The sequence below is a fragment of the Oncorhynchus clarkii genome, chromosome 1 (genome assembly GCF_045791955.1).
Source record: "Oncorhynchus clarkii lewisi isolate Uvic-CL-2024 chromosome 1, UVic_Ocla_1.0, whole genome shotgun sequence".
In the NCBI taxonomy this organism is placed as follows: Eukaryota; Metazoa; Chordata; class Actinopteri; order Salmoniformes; family Salmonidae; genus Oncorhynchus; species Oncorhynchus clarkii.
This window is the reverse complement of record NC_092147.1, coordinates 66,859,651-66,876,886: the sequence shown is the minus strand read 5'-3', so window position 1 is coordinate 66,876,886 and position 17,236 is coordinate 66,859,651. Positions and strand designations below refer to the sequence as shown.

The window sequence follows — 17,236 nt, the reverse complement described above, 5'->3', positions numbered from 1 at the left end:
GGACTGGCAGATCATCTACCTAGCTGACATTATGGGCTGGTATAGCGTTAGCTTACTAGCTACGGTTAGTCACTGTAGCTATGTCAATTTCCAGACAATGAAGAGAAAGTCCACGGATATCTCTTATTTATTTTAAGAAAAATGGTACAGGGGAGACGCAGCCGACAGGGGAGCAGCAGCAGAGGGTTAACGTTAGTGAGGATGCAGTTGAAGATGATGATAACATCATTGAGCAAGCCAATGAACAGGCAGAGGCAGCGAGAGAGCATGACAGAACAGAGGCAGAACATGACAGTGACGCACAGGCAGCATCAGTGACAGAGCACAGTAAAGAACAACAGACCGCAGCATGGCACGAAAGTGCGGAACAGGCAGCAACAACAGTCACAGAGGTTGACAACCATGCGAGGGAGGACTCAGCTTGAGCTATTCAACCCGTTCCTGGACCAACAGGTGAAGTTGTGACAGTGCCCCTGATAATGAAATGGATGGCTAGAGAGTAACGTTATCTGGATAAATGTATGGTTATAACGTGTCTACATTGAGTTATGAGTCATGACATAATCACATAAAGCCTTCTGATTCATGTTTATTAGTAGTTGAGTTTGAATAGTCTGAATAGAATAGTCTATAGGCCGGTATTACAAATGTAATCGGTAATTACAATGGAGAGGGGCTAGCTACTCATGTTATTATTATTATTATTATTATTGTTATTATTATTTTAAAATTAGAATAACTGATTTTGCCTCTTCTTTCATCCTAGATATATCCCAGTCAAGAGCAGAGGGGCCCAAACAGCCACATCTGAAGTTTTTCCCGTGTAAGCATAAATGACTAGAATACTCTCAGAGTAAAGACTATGCCTACTGCTATGCCTGCTGGCACTTCAGTCTCCCCTCCTCAGGTGATTCAGTGTTTACATCTGAGAGGGGTTCAAAAATGGACAAAAGCAACTTACAAAGATGAGGGATTTGTAGGCCATGACAAATCAGAATCACATACTAATGCTATGTGTAGAGTGAAGACGGGCTAGGGACATAAATCTTTAAGATTTTGTGGATGTGTTTGCCAAAAGACACAGCAACAGGCAAATAAAGCTGTATTGAAAACAATGTTGATATGAGTAGGTTGTGAGTAGGCTATAGTAAAATGTACATTGTCCATGATAATCCTTTTTTCCCCCATTTTTTTTCTTCATTTTTGGACATATATAATATTTTTGTTTACAAAACACCTGAATAAAGCTGTATTGAAAATAATAAACCTGTATTGGCCTCTGTGTGATGTTTTTAAACTTTTTAAACATTAACTGTAAAATAAGAAACCAAAGTATATCAGTATTAATTCCTTAACTCTCATATTGACATAATGTTCAACTAGTCTATATACTACAACAGCATAATAGAATTGCTGTGAAATTAATTTATGGCTTTTGGTTTTGTTTTGCCACCCCAAGATTTTCAGTGGCCCCATCTGGCCACCACTATGAAACATTTCTGGGGGCGCCACTGCAGATAGAAAAATGGGTTAGTTATTTAAAAAAAACTTTGACCATACTCTGCGGAACCGGTATCGTTGGTCAGTCGTGTCAGAGTTCGCGGGAAATATTAATGCATTGGATTTTAAATATATGATCCTAAGGGGTAAAGGTTTCATGAAGCGATTTCATATCTCAATTCTGAACAATTTTATTGCGAGTGAAAATGTAATATGATCTTACTCATGATCATATAATCAAGTCTTCCCTCTTTTGATGTTCTGCAAACCAAAAATAGCAACACTGTTGGATTTTCAATATATCATATCCCCCTGTCTTTAACATTAGTTTCATCCTCTTTGGCGCGAAATCATGAAGCCCCACCTCCTTAATTCTACAGTCAGTCATCACACAGACAGACTGCTGCTTGCTTGTGTAACTTCTTTGTATAACTTGCTATATCTAGCTAGTTCTTCCTAAAATAAATATCCCAGGGAAATAGTTTATTTTGCTACATATCTAGTTTGGAAGGTTTTCCCAATATGAGTTGGTAAGTCCTGTATTGTTTCAAAACGGTCTTTGTGCATGCAGCTACCGTTAGATTTAACCTAGGGCTAGGCTAACGTTAACGTTAGTAGCCCTAGCTAGCTAACGTTAAATCGCTATGACGTCGGTAACGTTAGTGTAGTGTTTCGTAGCTTCAAGGCTAGCTAGCTAGCTGAACTGTTTACTTGCCACACAGTTTACACATGCACGGTTATTTGTCTCACTCCCATTCATTTAATATTTACTCAACAGCGTAAAGGAAGAAACCCGAAGCATGTCTCCTCATTGTCCAAAGCCTAACGAATCTGAAGAACCGCTGGGTACAGCTATGGAGGAGACTTTGCCTGAAAATGGTAAGTGAAGACACTCATCATTGGCCATCGGTGGCTTACTAACTTGTAGTAGCTACTACCCTTAGAGGTTCACAATTCTTCCCTTCATATAAATTATAACCATATACGATATATATATATATAAAAGTATCTGGACACCCCTTCAAATTAGCCGTTGCTGACAGGGGTATAAAATCGAGCAATCTCTATAGACCCAACATTGGTAGTAGAATGGCCTTAGTGAATAGCTGTGACTTTCAATGTGGCACCATCATAGGATGCCACCAATTCAGTTCATCAAATGTTTTGCCCTGGTCAACTGTAAGTGCTGTTATTGTGAAGTGGAAAAGGGTAGGAGCAACAACGTCTCAGATGTGAAGTGGTAGGCCACACAAGCTCACAGGTACAGAACCACAGAGTGCAGAAGTGTGTAAAAAAAAAAAAAATCACCTGTCCTCGGTTGCAACACTCACTACCGAGTTCCAAACCGCCTCTGGAAGCAACGTCAGCTTAATAACTGTTTGTCGGGAGCTTGTCAAAGGAGGTGTTTCCATGGCAAAGGAGGCATGCACAAGCCTAAGATCACCATGCGCAATTCCAAGCTTCGGCTGGAGTGGTGTAAAGCACACCGCCATTGGACTCTGGAGCAGTGGAGTGATGAATCACACTTCATCTGCCAGGAAAACGCTACCTGCCCCAATGGATAGTGCCAACTGAAGTTTGGTGGTGGAGGAATAATGGTCTGGGGCTGCTTTTCATGGTTCGGCCTAGGCTCCTTAGTTGCAGTGAAGGGAAATCTGAATGCTATAGCATACAATGACATTCCAAATCAAATTTTATTTGTCACGTGCCGAGTACAGTAGGTGTAGACCTTACCGTGAAATGCTTACATACAAGCCCTTAACCAACAATGCAGTTCAAGAGAGAGTTAAGAAAATATTGAATAAATAAGCAAAGAGAAAAATAAATGAAAAAAATAAGGCTATATACAGGGGTTACCGGTGCGGTGGGACATTCTAGACGATTCTGTGTTTTGTGCCAACAGTTTGGGGAAGGCCCTTTCCTGTTTCAGCATGACAATGCCCCGTGCACAAAGCGAGGTCCATACAGAAATGGTTTGTCTATCATGTGGAAGAACTTGACTGGCCTTTACAGAGCCCTGACCACAACCCCATCGAACACCTTTTGGATGAATTGGAACGCTGACTGCATGCCTGGCTTAATGGGCCAACGTCATTGCCGACCTCTCTAATGCTCTTGTGGCTGAATGGAAGCAAGTCCCCGCAATTTTACAACATCTATTGGAAAGCCTTCCCAGAAGAGTGGAGGCTGTTATAGCAGCAAAGGGGGACCAACTCCATATTAATGCCATGATTTTGGAATTAGATGTTATGCGAGCAGGTGTCCACATACTTTTGGTCATGTAGTGTACGTTAACCATATAACATCTCAGCAGCTGCAAGTGTGGAAGCTGAAGCTGTAGTGTCTGCAGTTGTCATCACAAAAGAGATGGAGGAAGAGGATAAACAATTGATGGAGAAAGGAGAGAAACAAGAAGAGGAGATAATGAAAAAGGTTAGTTTTTGTTGTTGAAAAACAGTGTCTGAATAACTGTAGTGATAATGTAATGTTTTCAATGGCCAACATTACTCTCTTTTTTTTCCCAAGGCTCGAGAAGCTCGGGAGAAGGAATCTCATGACATTCGCTTCAAGAGGCTGCAACACTTGCTGGAGAAAAGTAACATCTATTCCAAATTCCTTCTTACCAAGATGGAGCAACAGCAGCAGGAGGTAAGTCCTAATACCAGTGGAGTGGAATATTAGAAGTACCTCTTGCACAGCTCATTGTACAACTACTACCTATCCATAGATGTGATTTGATCATGTTACAGCTAATAAGTTACAGGTGAACAAATACAAATGAGAACAGGAATCTAGGCAGTCACTACCTAAGCTCCTTAGCTTTGCTGTTTCCAGGCCTCCTTTGGGGATAATTGCTTTCCAACTCGTGCGATTGTCTGAAAAATGCATGGAAACGCATACAGTACCAGTCAAAAGTTTGGACACACCTACTCATTCAAAGGTTCTTTATTTTTACTATATTCTACGTTGTAGAATAGTAGTGAAGACATCAAATCTATGAAATAACACATGGAATCATGTAGTAACCAAAAAAAGTGTTAAACCAACATTTGAGATTCTTCAAATTAGCCTTGATGACAGCTTTGCTCATTCTCTCAACCAGCTTCACCTGGAATGCTTTTCCAACAGTCTTGAAGGCTGCTTTTCCTTCATTCCAACTCATCCCAAACCATCTCAATTGGGTTGAGGTTGTGTGATTGTGGAGGCCAGGTCATCTGATGCAGCACTCACTCTCCTTGGTCAAATAGCCCTTACACACCCTGGAGGTGTGTTGGGTCAGTGTCCTGTTGAAAAACAAACGATAGTCCCACTAAAGCGCAAACCAGATGGGATGGTGTATCGCTGTGGTAGCCATGCTGGTTAAGTGTGCCTTGAATTCTAAATAAATTACTGACAGTGTCACCAGCAAAGCACCATCACGCCTCCTCCTACATGCTTCACGGTGGGAATCACATGTGGAGATCATCCGTTCACCTACTCTGCGTCTCACCAAAAATCTCAAATTTGGGCTCATTAGACCAAAGAACAGATTTCCACCAGTCTAATGTACTCTGCCCGTGTTTCTTGGCCCAAGCAAGTATCTTCTTCTTATTGGTGTCCTATAGTGGTTTGCAGCAATTTGACCATGAAGGCCTGATTCACACGTTCTCCTCTGAACAGTTGATGTTGAGATGTGTCTGTTACTTGAACTCTGAAGCATTTATTTGGGCTGCAATCTGAGGTGCAGTTAACTCTAATGAACTTGTCCTCTGCAGCAGAGGTAACTCTGGGTCTTCCTTTCCTGTAGCAGTCCTCGTGAGAGTCATCATAGCGCTGGATGGTTTTTGCGACTGCACCTGAAGAAACTTTCAAAGTTCTTGAAATGTTCCAGATTGACTGACCTTCATGTCTTACAGTAATGATGGACTGTCCTTTCTCTTTGCTTATTTGAGCTGTTCTTGTCGTGTGTTATTTCATAGTTTTGATGTCGTCGCTATTATTCTACAATGTAAAAAATAAACACTGCATTGAGTAGGTGTCCAGACTTTTGACTGGTACTGTATATCTACCCAAGTAGTCTGAATAGTATTTGAAAAAGCAGTGTCTAACAGTACATTTTCCCTATATACCCAGGAAATGCTGAAGAAAGAGAGACCGAAAAAGACACACAAGGTGAGTGAGTTTTCCATTCCTGTGTGTTTTTGTTAAGTTTCTGTGATTTTATTGCTGCCAGCAGCTCCTTAATCACTAAACATTTAACATTTTCTTGTCACAGGGCACTGACAAAAAGACTGGAAGAGGTAGGCAGCACTTGTGTCCTGTTACTTTGCATCATGACCATTGAAATCCTCTAGTTGATGTTGAAACACAATTTTATAGTGATGATATCCGAGTCCTGAATTTGTCTTTCTGTTTTTTCAGTTGAAAGAAAGAAAAGGGAGAGGGAGGAAGATTACAAAATCGCTGATGTCATGTCTAAAGAGGTAAGAGGTGACCGTCTCTTTTTGAAATGTAGACGAATGCCGATTTCATGCTATTCAACCTTTTTTTGTTGCATATGTCATCCTTTTTTTGCTTTTTGTTTCAGGAAATTATGTCCAAGGCCAAGAAACCTAAAGTGGAGGATGAGGTAAAGGCCTTTTGTTTATACACCGCAAGGAGCATTTTTAAAAACTGATTGTTACTCTTAGACTCAAGAACTTGGGAGAGTGTTGATGAGTCCTAGATGTCCCAGATGCTCTAATGCCAATATATCTGTCCGTGAATAACAGGAGGTCCTTGGGAAGAAGAAGCTAGAAGCGGCAGACATTGAAAAGATGAGTGACTCAAATGCTGACATCAAGGGCCGTCTGTCGGAGGCTGTGAGAGACAATGCCAAACAACTGCTGGACCCAGACAGGAAAGTGAACGGGCAGGCCGTGCCCGCCCAGCAGCCCCTGCTCTTCACTGGGGGAGTCATGAGGTCGTACCAGATAGAGGGCGTGGAGTGGCTCAGGGTAAGTGGGCTGTTGATTATGCCCATTTTGTTTGATCATAGAGATATTTCATTATAACCTTGGTGTGTATTTTGTTTTCTCCAGATGTTGTGGGAGAATGGTATTAATGGGATCCTGGCAGATGAGATGGGTCTAGGGAAGACCATCCAGTGCATCGCCCACGTGGCCATGATGCTGGAGAGAAAGGTGCTGGGACCCTTCTTGGTAGTGGCCCCCCTGTCCACTCTGCCCAACTGGATCAATGAGTTCAAGCGCTTCACTCCAGAGGTAAAAAAAAAAAAAAAACACACAAAAACACTCCTCCCTAAAAAAAAAAAAACTATTCAAAGTATTACAGAAGTTGTGCAATTGAATGTCATGTGCATCACCAATCAATTACTGTTTAAAAATATATATATTTCACTGTTCAATTCCTTGTTCATCTTGAATGGTAAGGTGTCCGTACAGCTGTACCATGGGCCTGCTAAGGAGAGGATGTCGTTGTTAAAGCAGATTCGTAAGCCCCAGGGGCCTCACAACATGTGCCCTGTGGTGGTCACCTCCTTTGAGATTGCCATGATAGACAGGAAGTTTCTGCAGGTAGGCCCAACTCCCCTACTCATCATGTAAGTTGTAAAAGTTGCATGTATTAAATTTGCCTTAAGTTGTGCAACCTATTTAACCCATTCAGCATCTCACTGATAACCGCCTTTTGCTGTTCCTCCCTAGCGCTTCCAGTGGAAGTACCTGATCGTGGACGAGGGCCACAGGATCAAAAACCTGAACTGCCGACTGGTGCGGGAACTCAAGATGCTGCCCACGGACAACAAACTGCTCCTGACAGGCACGCCGCTGCAGAACAACCTGGCTGAGCTCTGGTCACTGCTCAACTTCCTCCTGCCTGAGGTCTTTGACGACCTCAAGAGGTAAGGGACATGTCTGTCTATGTTGGCCTCTACTGTTGGAATGGGACTATACAGAATGTTTAAATTTCGCCTTGTAAACTTAATTGCACTTTACTTATCTCTACAGCTTTGAGTCGTGGTTTGACATCGACACCATTGGATCGAATGCAAAACAAGTTGTGGCTAACGAACGAGAGCAGAACATCCTGCACATGCTCCACCAGGTAAGCCCTCTGACTGACTAGCTATGCAATTCACTGGGGAAGATAAAATGGTTAAACCTGTAGGGAGATTGTCCATAAGCTCTTTCATCTGCAGATTCTGACGCCGTTCCTGCTACGACGCCTGAAGTCTGACGTGACGTTGGAGGTGCCGCCCAAGAAAGAGATTGTTGTGTACGCCCCACTCACTGCCAAACAGGAGTCTTTTTACACTGCTGTGGTCAACAAGACCATTGCCAAAATGCTGGGCCAGGAGAAGGTAAGACCTTCAGTTCACTGCTACACTGTCATATGGTTATACTATAGAAAAACAAGGGTATAGAATGGAAAATAAATATTGCAGACTTCTGAGGCCGTGCTTTGTTTTGAAAGATGTTTCTAAGAGACGTGTCCCCTTTCAGGGGGAGGCCCCAGTGGTGCTGACGACCGACGGCAGGCCTAAGCGCAGGACCAGGAGGCCTGTGGACTACAAAGAGACTGATGGTGACACGCCCTATGACCTGGAAAAATACCTGGAGAGGGTTCAGAAGGAGGCAGAGCTGAGGTCAGAATCTCCTCTACTATGGTAGTGTTCTGTGTGACGCAAACAATGCTGTGCCCATAAATGGGATGATTATATTGTTATGGTCATATCAATTGTAGTTTATCAAGTCTGTGTAATTTCTACATTTTTTGTGAATGTCAACTGCATTTTAATGTCACCTCTTAATATAAATTAACCATAAAGACTAGAGTTTGCAATTTGCCCCCGCTGTGGTGTAACGTATCTCTCCTCTCCAGCCCCGCCCCGGTGGTGGACGTGCAGATGCCCCTGGACTCCCAGATCAACCTGAAGCTGCAGAACATCCTCATGCTGCTGAAGAGGTGCTGTAACCACCCCTACCTCATAGAGTACCCACTGGACCCAGCCACTCAGGAGTTCAAGGTAAAGGCCCTGCTGGATTTCAATGGCTACTGGCACAAAATGATGTTTCGAAATGACACGGCCAATGAATGTTGTGGGTGCATTCATGACTTCTCATCGCAGCTAAGTAGAGGCTTTTGTCAGCGCGTTGGGAGTTGGACTGTCATCTGGTGTAGCTCATTTGTCTTGTGCATTGTCTTGTTTCACCCTCAATCTCTTTCCCCTGCAGATTGACGAGCAACTGGTGCAGACCTCTGGGAAGTTCCTCATTCTGGACAGAATGCTGCCAGAGCTGAAGAGGAGGGGACACAAGGTAAACTGACAAATTCTGTGTCAAGTGTTGGGATTTTAATACCCCAACCTTTTTGCTTGAATATATATTTATTGAGAGATGTTTGTGACCACTTCTGACTCGACATTGCGGACAAACAGGTGCTGATTTTCAGCCAGATGACGTCCATCTTGGATATCCTAATGGACTACTGCTACCTGCGTGGTTACCAGTACAGCCGACTGGACGGGACAATGGCTTATGCCGACAGAGAGGAGAACGTGAGTCTACTCCCCACAAAGGAATTACCCTTAAAGCACTCTGCCATGAAGCAGTCATACAGCTCTTATAATCATCTCTCTCCTTTCTTGTGCTGTGCAACAATCCCTCCATATTTTCTTTGCAGATGACAAAGTTCTCGTCTGACCCAGAGGTGTTCCTCTTCCTACTGAGCACCAGAGCAGGTGGCCTGGGCATCAACCTGACTGCTGCTGACACGGTCATCATCTTTGACAGTGACTGGGTAGGTGTAGAACTCATGCTCTCTGGATGAGCGCAACAAACGTTGCCTACTACTATTTGTTTGGTACCTACTGGTCTTGTTTCCATACGATAATGACCGGACTCTTCTTCTGTCAGAACCCCCAGGCAGACCTGCAGGCCCAGGATAGGTGCCACCGCATCGGGCAGACCAAACCCGTGGTGGTGTATCGCCTGGTCACTGCCAACACCATCGACCAGAAGATCCTGGAGAGAGCTTCAGCCAAGAGGAAACTGGAGAAGATGGTCATTCACAAGAGTGCGTAGAGTACCACATCCAGGACACAACTATTACATTGAGGGAAATCTAAAACCCACATGAATTAAATATGTATTAAAGCAGGGATGGGCAACTGGTGGCCTGGCCCCTTTTTTGTAGGCCCATGGACAAAGTTAAAATGGTAGAATACACATGGTGCAATTTAGACATTTTGTTTTGAATCAGCAGTTTCTCTTGTCAGTCACTAACGGTCAGTCACCCTTGTCAGCAAACATTTTTTAGGTTGGTAAATTAGTCTAGCCATCTCTCTGAACTTCTAGTAGTCATGGTCGAATACTGACCAGGGGGCCCACATTGATTTGGTTAGTCACACTCACTCAGATGTAATTTTTCCACCCTATGACAAAATTTGTAGAATTGCAGGAAATTAACTCAAACTTAATGTTTATCTGCTGTTAAGAGGGGCTGCTAAAATGTTTTGCTAACAAGTGGTGGGCGGGCAACAATTTTGCTATGGGCACCCCAAATGCTAGGGCCGGCTCTGACTGCACATGTGAGTATGCAGACCCACGAGCCACTGCTGCCGCTCATGAGGAGTTCAGATCTTTATTGGCGGCCCCCAACACCATCAGTTGCCCGCCCCTCCCTGCATTAGAGATGCTAAATATTTCAGAACTGAGTATAGTAGATTTTTTTTTTTTTTTTAGGTGCATGTGTTCATATTTTGGTACCTTTTTTTTCTTAACTTCAGACAAATTCAAAGGAGGAAAAGCTGAGCTCAAACAGACCAAGAGCTGTGTTGATGTGTCTGAGCTGATGGATCTTCTCAGCGCAAGAGATTACGAGAAGTACGAGATTGTCGATCAATGTTCATTATGAAATGTCAAATGCATAGTAAGTTGGTCAAAGTCTATTGTTATCTAATGACCGTCTTTCTCAGGGAGGTGAAAAGCACCACGGGGAAGGTCATTAGTGACGAGGACCTGGAGTTTCTGCTGGACCGCAGTGACCTACTAGGTGAGTTCGATTAAAAACACCTGTCATGGAATGGGATGTCGTGGTGCTTTCTAGAATACACAGATCCTTTGTCGGCGTGCTTTACCACTGTAGAGCTCCGGTGCCATCCCCTGTAGAATGGCCCCCTGACGAACCCTCAACATCTGTTGTCATTATAAACCTAGCTTTTGTTTGGGCTCAATTGTATGAATGTAATCATTTGGCTCCTTCCAGACAAGGCCAAGAGGAGCTCAAAACAGAAGGTTGGAGTCTTCAAAGTTATCGAAGCCAAGGAATCATCTGAGATCAACTTGACCAGAGTTTGAAAGAAGACGAGCTACTCCTAAAGTCATAACCAAAAAGATCTTGAGCTAGATCCTAAGGGTCCACAACGCTGCTGTTGGTTATACTACTGAGACTGAAACCAGAAGACTTACTCAAGCCGTCCTCCTAGAACAACTGGCTTTATACTTGAAGAAAGTGTATTTCATTGTAAAGTTTATGCGTCTGTTATTAACTTCCTTTTTGTTGAAGTTTATTTTTGTTGTAGCGTTTATCAAATACTGTTGGTTATAGTGGAGTCTTTAACCAGGGAGACTGAAACTAAAGTATTCTAACAGCTTTGACATCTTTCTTACCTGCCATTGTTATTATTGTTGTAGAGTTGGATACTCTGGACTTTTTTTTTTAACCACTTTAGGTGCAGTGATTCATTTACTTGGAAGTCATTTTAAAAAATTTAAAAAAAACATTTTTGCATTGGAACCAATTACTTTTCACAATACATGCTAAAGTAAATGCTGTACTCATATCTTGTTCAGTTCACTAAATGGGTTAATTGATACTGTATGTTGGACCAGAACTCCTAGCACTTTTATGTAAGGAAAGGTATTTCTTTACAAGCTGAGACCATTCCCTTTTAATTGTTTTGTATGCAACCCCTTTAAAAAATAAACCGTATCTCCTGAATGTGTTATGATCATGTGAGTTCTATTCCTTATAATAGTGGAACGTAGTGCTGCTTACGTACAGACGGTCTGGCAGTAGGCATGTGCCAAAAAAGATGACTGTGCCTTTTGAAAAGGTTATGCATGTTTTCACATGTATAAAAACAATGTTTGATACATATGTCATGGTTGGGGATCAATAAGTGACCCACCAAACCGTTCACATACTTAATCAGAGTAAAACAGCTATAGAAAAGACCAGTGATGGAAAAAGTACTCATTTGTCATACTTCAGTAAAAGTAAACATACCATTGATAATTACTCAAGTAAAAGTGAGTCATCCAGTAAAATACTACTTTACTAATATAATTATTTGGTTTTAAATATACTTAAGTATCAAAAGTCAAGGTATACATTTCAAATTCCTTATATTAGCCTAACCAGATGGCACCGTTTTCTTATTTTAATGTACGGATAGCCAGGGGTACTCTCCAACACTCAGACATCTTCACAAACAAAGCATTTGTTTTTAATGAGGCCGCAAGATCAGACCAGGGATAAGTGCATGAATAAAAAGTACATTATTTTCATTAGGATTGTAGTGAACGTTGTCAAATATAAATAAAGTACAGATACGACTTAAGTACTTTAAAATACTGGATCTGATGAGTACAGCAGTCATTAAAAGCACATTCTGTCATTCAAAGGTCAGTAATTGTTAAACAGTGTTGAATTCGCTTGCACCTGCTCAGTAGGAGCTAGTGAGCACACCCTCCATTCTCTCCTAAAGCCTCTGGTGTCAGGGTGCTCAGCCTTGCACACACATTACTGGGGTGTGGTCACAGAGGACACTAACCTGGCTGGTGCATTTTCAACTTCTCTGCTCGGACTTGTAAGACTACCTCTAAAAAAGCACCAAAAAATACTAGTACGGCAGTAACATTTTGATTCAACACTTGAATTCAGCGGATTCTTTAGTAAGGACTATTTTGTGGTAGTGCAAATCTTTCCTACTTGTTTTTAAAATAAGGTGTTTACAGTTACAGTTACTTTTGTACAGTAACTTTACTGGATCATTGTCATACGTGTTCCATAAGACTTCGGTCTAACTAAACCATGGAATGTCTGAAGTTAGTTCAGCAGTATTTTCAGTCCAACCCTGCATCGTACTGGCCCTTATCAGTGTGAACCTCTAAACCAGCTTTGACTTCAACTGCCCCTGTATTCCACAATATAACAAACTCTACGCACTGGGGGTGATGTTTGTCCCACCTTTAATATTCTTCTTCCTGGGAATCTTGTTCAATCGACACACGGGAATCATGATGGAAGAATGGTTGAGACCCATTGGGAAGAGAAGCAAAGATCATGCCATTGTCAAGTGAGTTTTCAAGTGCTGCTGTCAAACCATCTCATGTTCATGTGTTTACTACCACCATTACCCCTATCATCACAGCTTTTAGTCCAACAACTACAACTACTTCCTGTAATTATTGGGATGTTATAACCCTCTCCAGGTACATGTTCTCTGCCATGATGTATAGGGCTCTACAGGCGCCAATGGTGTGGATTCTGGTCACTCTGCTGGATGGGAAGATCTTCATCTGTGCTTTTGGCCTGAGTGTAGACCCCAAGCCGTTCTCTGGTAGCTATAACCACAACACCATTTAATGACAGTATCACCTTAACTAATAGCAGACTGTATCTCCAACTCTGACTTTGACCCAAGCCCTCACCCAGAGTAAAACTAGTCTTGTCTAGTCTAGTCTTGTAACATTCTAACTTGGACTCAAACACTAACTTTAACTTAGTTGTACTCTATTTTTCCACAGGCATGCCCGACAACACTGGACTGGACCTGGTCTAGCTCATGGCCAAGGTGTCTTGCGAGGAGGACTTGGTCTTCAGGAATATCACATTCCGTAAAGCTGTTTCACGCTACGTGCGCCGCTACTCCCAAGTGAGTGTACTCCCATTTTTAAGTAACCCTGAAACTCATGTCATTACTTTGCGTATTTGAGTTGATGGATTTAATATTCAAATCGGCAAAAATGTGGTTGCACTGTTCAGGTAGGTAGGGTTTTGTTAGTCACTTAAATCCTACTCCTAATGCAGGGGTGTCCAAAACAATCGTCCTGATGACTAATGTCCTCCATTCTCTATTCCGAATGCCAACGCTTTATACTATACTTCCCTGACAGGCTATTGGATGGCCTATCCTCCTCTTCTTCATTCTTTTGGGTGCACTGGGCCGTCTCATCAAGCCCTGCTTCAATGACCATGCCACCAACCTTCGGGCACGCTACTGGAGCAACTACCTGGACATCGAGCAGAAGCCCTTCGACTAGATGTGCGTGCTGCGGTTTTGCCCGCAAGTGCGTGGTGCAGTTCTTCGAGGGCATGCGGGAAAACGCAGTGCGAAGACTGCCTCTCTCACCCGAAGTCAGGTACAGGAGGAAAGAAGATATGGTGGAAGAGGAGGAGGAGAGACTCCATGGGATTACCCAGCAGGAACAGATGGATCAGCTGCTTCAAACATGGTTCCAGTGTAAACCTGAGCTGGATGTCACTAGAATGGCCTACAGGCCTAGAGTGTGTGTCACCTGGGAGGACGACAATGGAAAAACCCTCTACTCAGACGTTTAGATGTGTGTGTGATTGTGTAAATAGTACTTATTTGCTTATTACTGTTTTCCATGGGCTGCATAATATAGAGTGTACCTAGAAACTATGTGCCTGGGGGTATTGGAATGTGCTGGGATTTAGACTGACTTGTTCTGCATAGTTCATTTTACATACTGCTCAACTCCATAGATATCAGACAGATGCAAATTAGAGATGGACTGAGTTATTCAACACTTTACATTATGCTAGTTATTCTTAAAAAGGTACCTGGTACTAATGGTGATAGATTTAATGAATCCCAAAGTAATTCATTGGTTACTACTGTGTAATTACCATTTTACCATACATGTGTTTTGGTAAACAACTGGTCATTTCTGTACTGTAAAATAAAGTGCAATTGAATATTGTTTATATTTTATGTGTAGTTTCTTAGATGTAGTCAGTTGCTCTGAGATAGTAGTCAGCTTGCAGCCACCATGTTGCTCTGTGATCATTCAACATGTGTTTTCAGTTCAAAAAGAAAGAGGAAACCGGAGGGCAGTTCCCAACGATGAGTCACTGAATTATGCCCAGACAACACACACAAAGAGGAATGTTTCTCCCCCCGAACCTACCAGCATGGACTCTTTGGTACTTTAGGAAATCATATACCCATTTTTGCTTTTACTCACAGATTTTGTTTTTCAACCGTTCTACACAAAGAATGTACCTCAAATATCCTATCTCCCGGCTATAGAATGTAAGTTTGCATGACTTCATTGATTCCAGATTTTCTTCTCTGTTCTTTTCCTGTGGAATCACATGGCTTCTGTTAAGGCTTTAGCTCCACACAGAATGTGCTAGTATGAACCAATGCTAAAGTTATGCAGTTGATCTGCGTCAGTTTACCAGGAAATACATGTATAAACATAATTTTATGTTCTTCGATGAAATGAAATCCATTAGTCAATGAAGTAGGCATTCCCAGTTGTTGCAGCCTCAATTACCAGTGCATAGAATGCTCTTATCGCCATATTATCTTACCGGGCAGCTCAGATTACAAAGATCTCATGTATCTCCCTCACTTTCTATAGCGTGACTCCCCTGTGTGCAAGCTCCAAAATAGGAAAACCCTCCATTGCTCTCCAGTGTCAGACAACACACCAAACATTTCAAAATGGCTGCTCTCATCACAGAGAACTTCAAGTTTGTCTCGCTCTTCTTCAAGAGCAAGGACGTAATGATCTTCAATGGCCTGATAGCCCTGGGCACGGTGGCCAGTCAGACCATGTACAACATATTTGCCTTCGACTGCCCGTGCTCCTCCGGGCGGAACTATCTCTATGGCCTGGCAGCCATCGGGGTGCCCGCCCTGGCATTCTACCTCGTTGGCATCATGCTGAATAAGAGTACCTGGGATCTGGTGTCTGAGTGCCGCCTCAGGAGGTGCCGGAAACTATCGGGGGCGGCTGCCTTCGCCGTTCTGGGCACTATCATTGGCAGAGCGGCCGTGGCTCCAGTGACGTGGGCTGTCATCTCACTGTTACGTGGGGAGGCCTATGTCTGTGCCCTCAGTGAGTTTGTGGACCCTTCAACCTTGGAAGGTTTTCCCTCTGGACAGGGGTTAGAGGTCATGGCCAGGTTTCCCTGTAAGTCCACGGTCCCACAGGAGATGCAGGGTTTTTGGGCGGAGATTGAACGCCGGCTGAAGTACGAGTCTCAGGTATTTAATTTGATCTAAATCCACTATTCCATTTTATTTTCCTGTGTGTTTGATAACACTATGTTTGTGGCATTATAGCTGGTGGAAAGAGGAAGTACAAATGCAAATGATTTATCACAGTGTCATTACATTAAATGGCTTATCACTGCCCTTGTGTTTCCTGAATTTGTTTCTTGGCTGTTCGGCTTCTCTTCCTGTGGGGATTTGTCATGGTGTTGTTCCTTTCAGCTGCTAGGGTGGCTGATGGTGGCGGGGATGGCAGTGGTTCTGTTCCTCCTGCTGTGCATGAAGCGCTGCTGCTCTCCCCTGGGCTACCAACAGGAGGCGTACTGGTCCCAGTTCCGCTCCAACGAGCACGACCTCTTCCAGCGCACGGCCGACGTGCACTCCCGTATCCTGGCTGTTGAGAGTGTTAAGAGCTACTTTGGCTTCGTGGCCCTGGAGAAAGAGGAGAAACAGCAGCTGGAGGAGCACCAGAATGCCAGCCCCATCTCTAGTACAGAGTGGAACCGGATCACTGGGGTCTGCTTGTACAGAGAGAAAAGGGGATTGCCCCTCTATAGCCGCCTCAACAAGTGGGCCCAGTACAGTGTGGAGAACAACATAGACGCCATGGAGAAAGAGATGGACACTCTGAGCTGACTGGCACTGGACACCCCAGTGTTCTTCAGCCATGATCCTGGGAACCCACTGGGAGTGCAGGCTTTTGTTCCAGCCCAGCACTGAGACATTCAACTAATTAACTTAATAGTCAAGTCCTTGATTAGTTGAAAGAATCCGGTGTGTAAGCACAGGGCTGGAGCAAAAGCATGTCCACCTGACCAGGGTTGAAGAACACTGACCTGGGTAGATTAGTCTTTTACTTGTATTGTCCCACATTTGTATTTATTACACCCTTCGGCTAGTGATGGCACCTGATAACTATTGGAAGTAAATTGGAATGGACTCAAATATGGATTGAACTAATGTTCCCAACGTTACACTGTCATTGTTCCCCATTTACTTCTGCTCTCTTCCAGTTTTCAAATGGTTGTAATGGTTGATAAAGGACGATAGTCCAAAGTATTTTTTCGGAGTTTGTGTTTATATGCTTATTGTGTCTAGTTCAGGGTCCATGTTTAACAGAACATTTTATGGAGGTGTTTTACCCTCCCTCTCAATAAGAGACAAGCTCTCAGACTAGATGGCCTGTTACTGTAACATCCTGCACTTCCAAACATCAGCTCGTAGACAGAGCACCGTTTTCTCTGTCAGGATTCAGTTCTGTTGCTTTTTTCTTCGTTATTTTCCATAAAAACGACCTATTATGCCTGTCGTCCTGGGTATCTCTAAGATAGTTGCTAAATCTGTCTGTGTCTGTGTCTGTGTCTGTCTCTGTCTCTGTCTCTGTCTCTGTCTCTGTCTCTCTCTCTCTCTGTGTGTGTGTGTGTGTGTGTGTGTGTGTGTGTG

The 17,236-nt window shown here is 43.2% G+C and overlaps 2 protein-coding genes and 1 pseudogene across 3 annotated transcripts; all 3 read left to right on the top strand.

The window, feature by feature from the left end:
• Positions 1 to 1,876: 1,876 nt before the first annotated feature.
• Positions 1,877 to 11,478, top strand: LOC139410709 (lymphocyte-specific helicase-like). 2 transcript variants are annotated; one of them, XM_071156148.1, is made up of 23 exons: positions 1,877 to 2,030; positions 2,279 to 2,379; positions 3,815 to 3,933; positions 4,027 to 4,149; positions 5,614 to 5,652; positions 5,756 to 5,780; positions 5,902 to 5,963; positions 6,068 to 6,109; positions 6,252 to 6,476; positions 6,561 to 6,743; positions 6,912 to 7,055; positions 7,185 to 7,381; positions 7,488 to 7,584; positions 7,679 to 7,840; positions 7,983 to 8,125; positions 8,362 to 8,506; positions 8,715 to 8,798; positions 8,918 to 9,037; positions 9,163 to 9,279; positions 9,396 to 9,555; positions 10,268 to 10,364; positions 10,457 to 10,533; positions 10,747 to 11,478. In XM_071156148.1, the coding sequence occupies exons 1-23, from the start codon at positions 2,023 to 2,025 to the stop codon at positions 10,836 to 10,838; spliced, it is 2,562 nt and encodes an 853-aa protein (XP_071012249.1). In that variant the 5' UTR covers positions 1,877 to 2,022; the 3' UTR covers positions 10,839 to 11,478. The 2 variants fall into 2 exon arrangements, with proteins under 2 accessions (XP_071012249.1, XP_071012240.1); XM_071156139.1 differs by having other exon boundaries at positions 1,879 to 2,030; positions 3,812 to 3,933.
• Positions 11,479 to 12,576: 1,098 nt separating this feature from the next.
• On the top strand, positions 12,577 to 14,106 carry LOC139410729 (calcium homeostasis modulator protein 3-like; annotated as a pseudogene).
• Positions 14,107 to 14,663: 557 nt separating this feature from the next.
• Positions 14,664 to 16,859, top strand: LOC139410721 (calcium homeostasis modulator family member 2, tandem duplicate 1). The gene is made up of 3 exons (XM_071156161.1): positions 14,664 to 14,824; positions 15,159 to 15,787; positions 16,016 to 16,859. The coding sequence occupies exons 2-3, from the start codon at positions 15,242 to 15,244 to the stop codon at positions 16,427 to 16,429; spliced, it is 960 nt and encodes a 319-aa protein (XP_071012262.1). The 5' UTR covers positions 14,664 to 14,824; positions 15,159 to 15,241; the 3' UTR covers positions 16,430 to 16,859.
• The last annotated feature ends 377 nt before the right edge of the window (positions 16,860 to 17,236 follow it).

Excerpts from the sequence above, each read along its gene's own strand:
- LOC139410721 (XM_071156161.1), top strand. The coding sequence starts at position 15,242 with ATGGCTGCTCTCATCACAGAGAACTTCAAGTTTGTCTCGCTCTTCTTC. Across the intron at positions 15,788-16,015 it reads GGCTGAAGTACGAGTCTCAG|CTGCTAGGGTGGCTGATGGT; the intron begins GTATTTAATTTG and ends TGTTCCTTTCAG.
- LOC139410709 (XM_071156139.1), top strand. Across the intron at positions 6,744-6,911 it reads TCAAGCGCTTCACTCCAGAG|GTGTCCGTACAGCTGTACCA; the intron begins GTAAAAAAAAAA and ends TTGAATGGTAAG. Across the intron at positions 9,038-9,162 it reads ATGCCGACAGAGAGGAGAAC|ATGACAAAGTTCTCGTCTGA; the intron begins GTGAGTCTACTC and ends TTTTCTTTGCAG.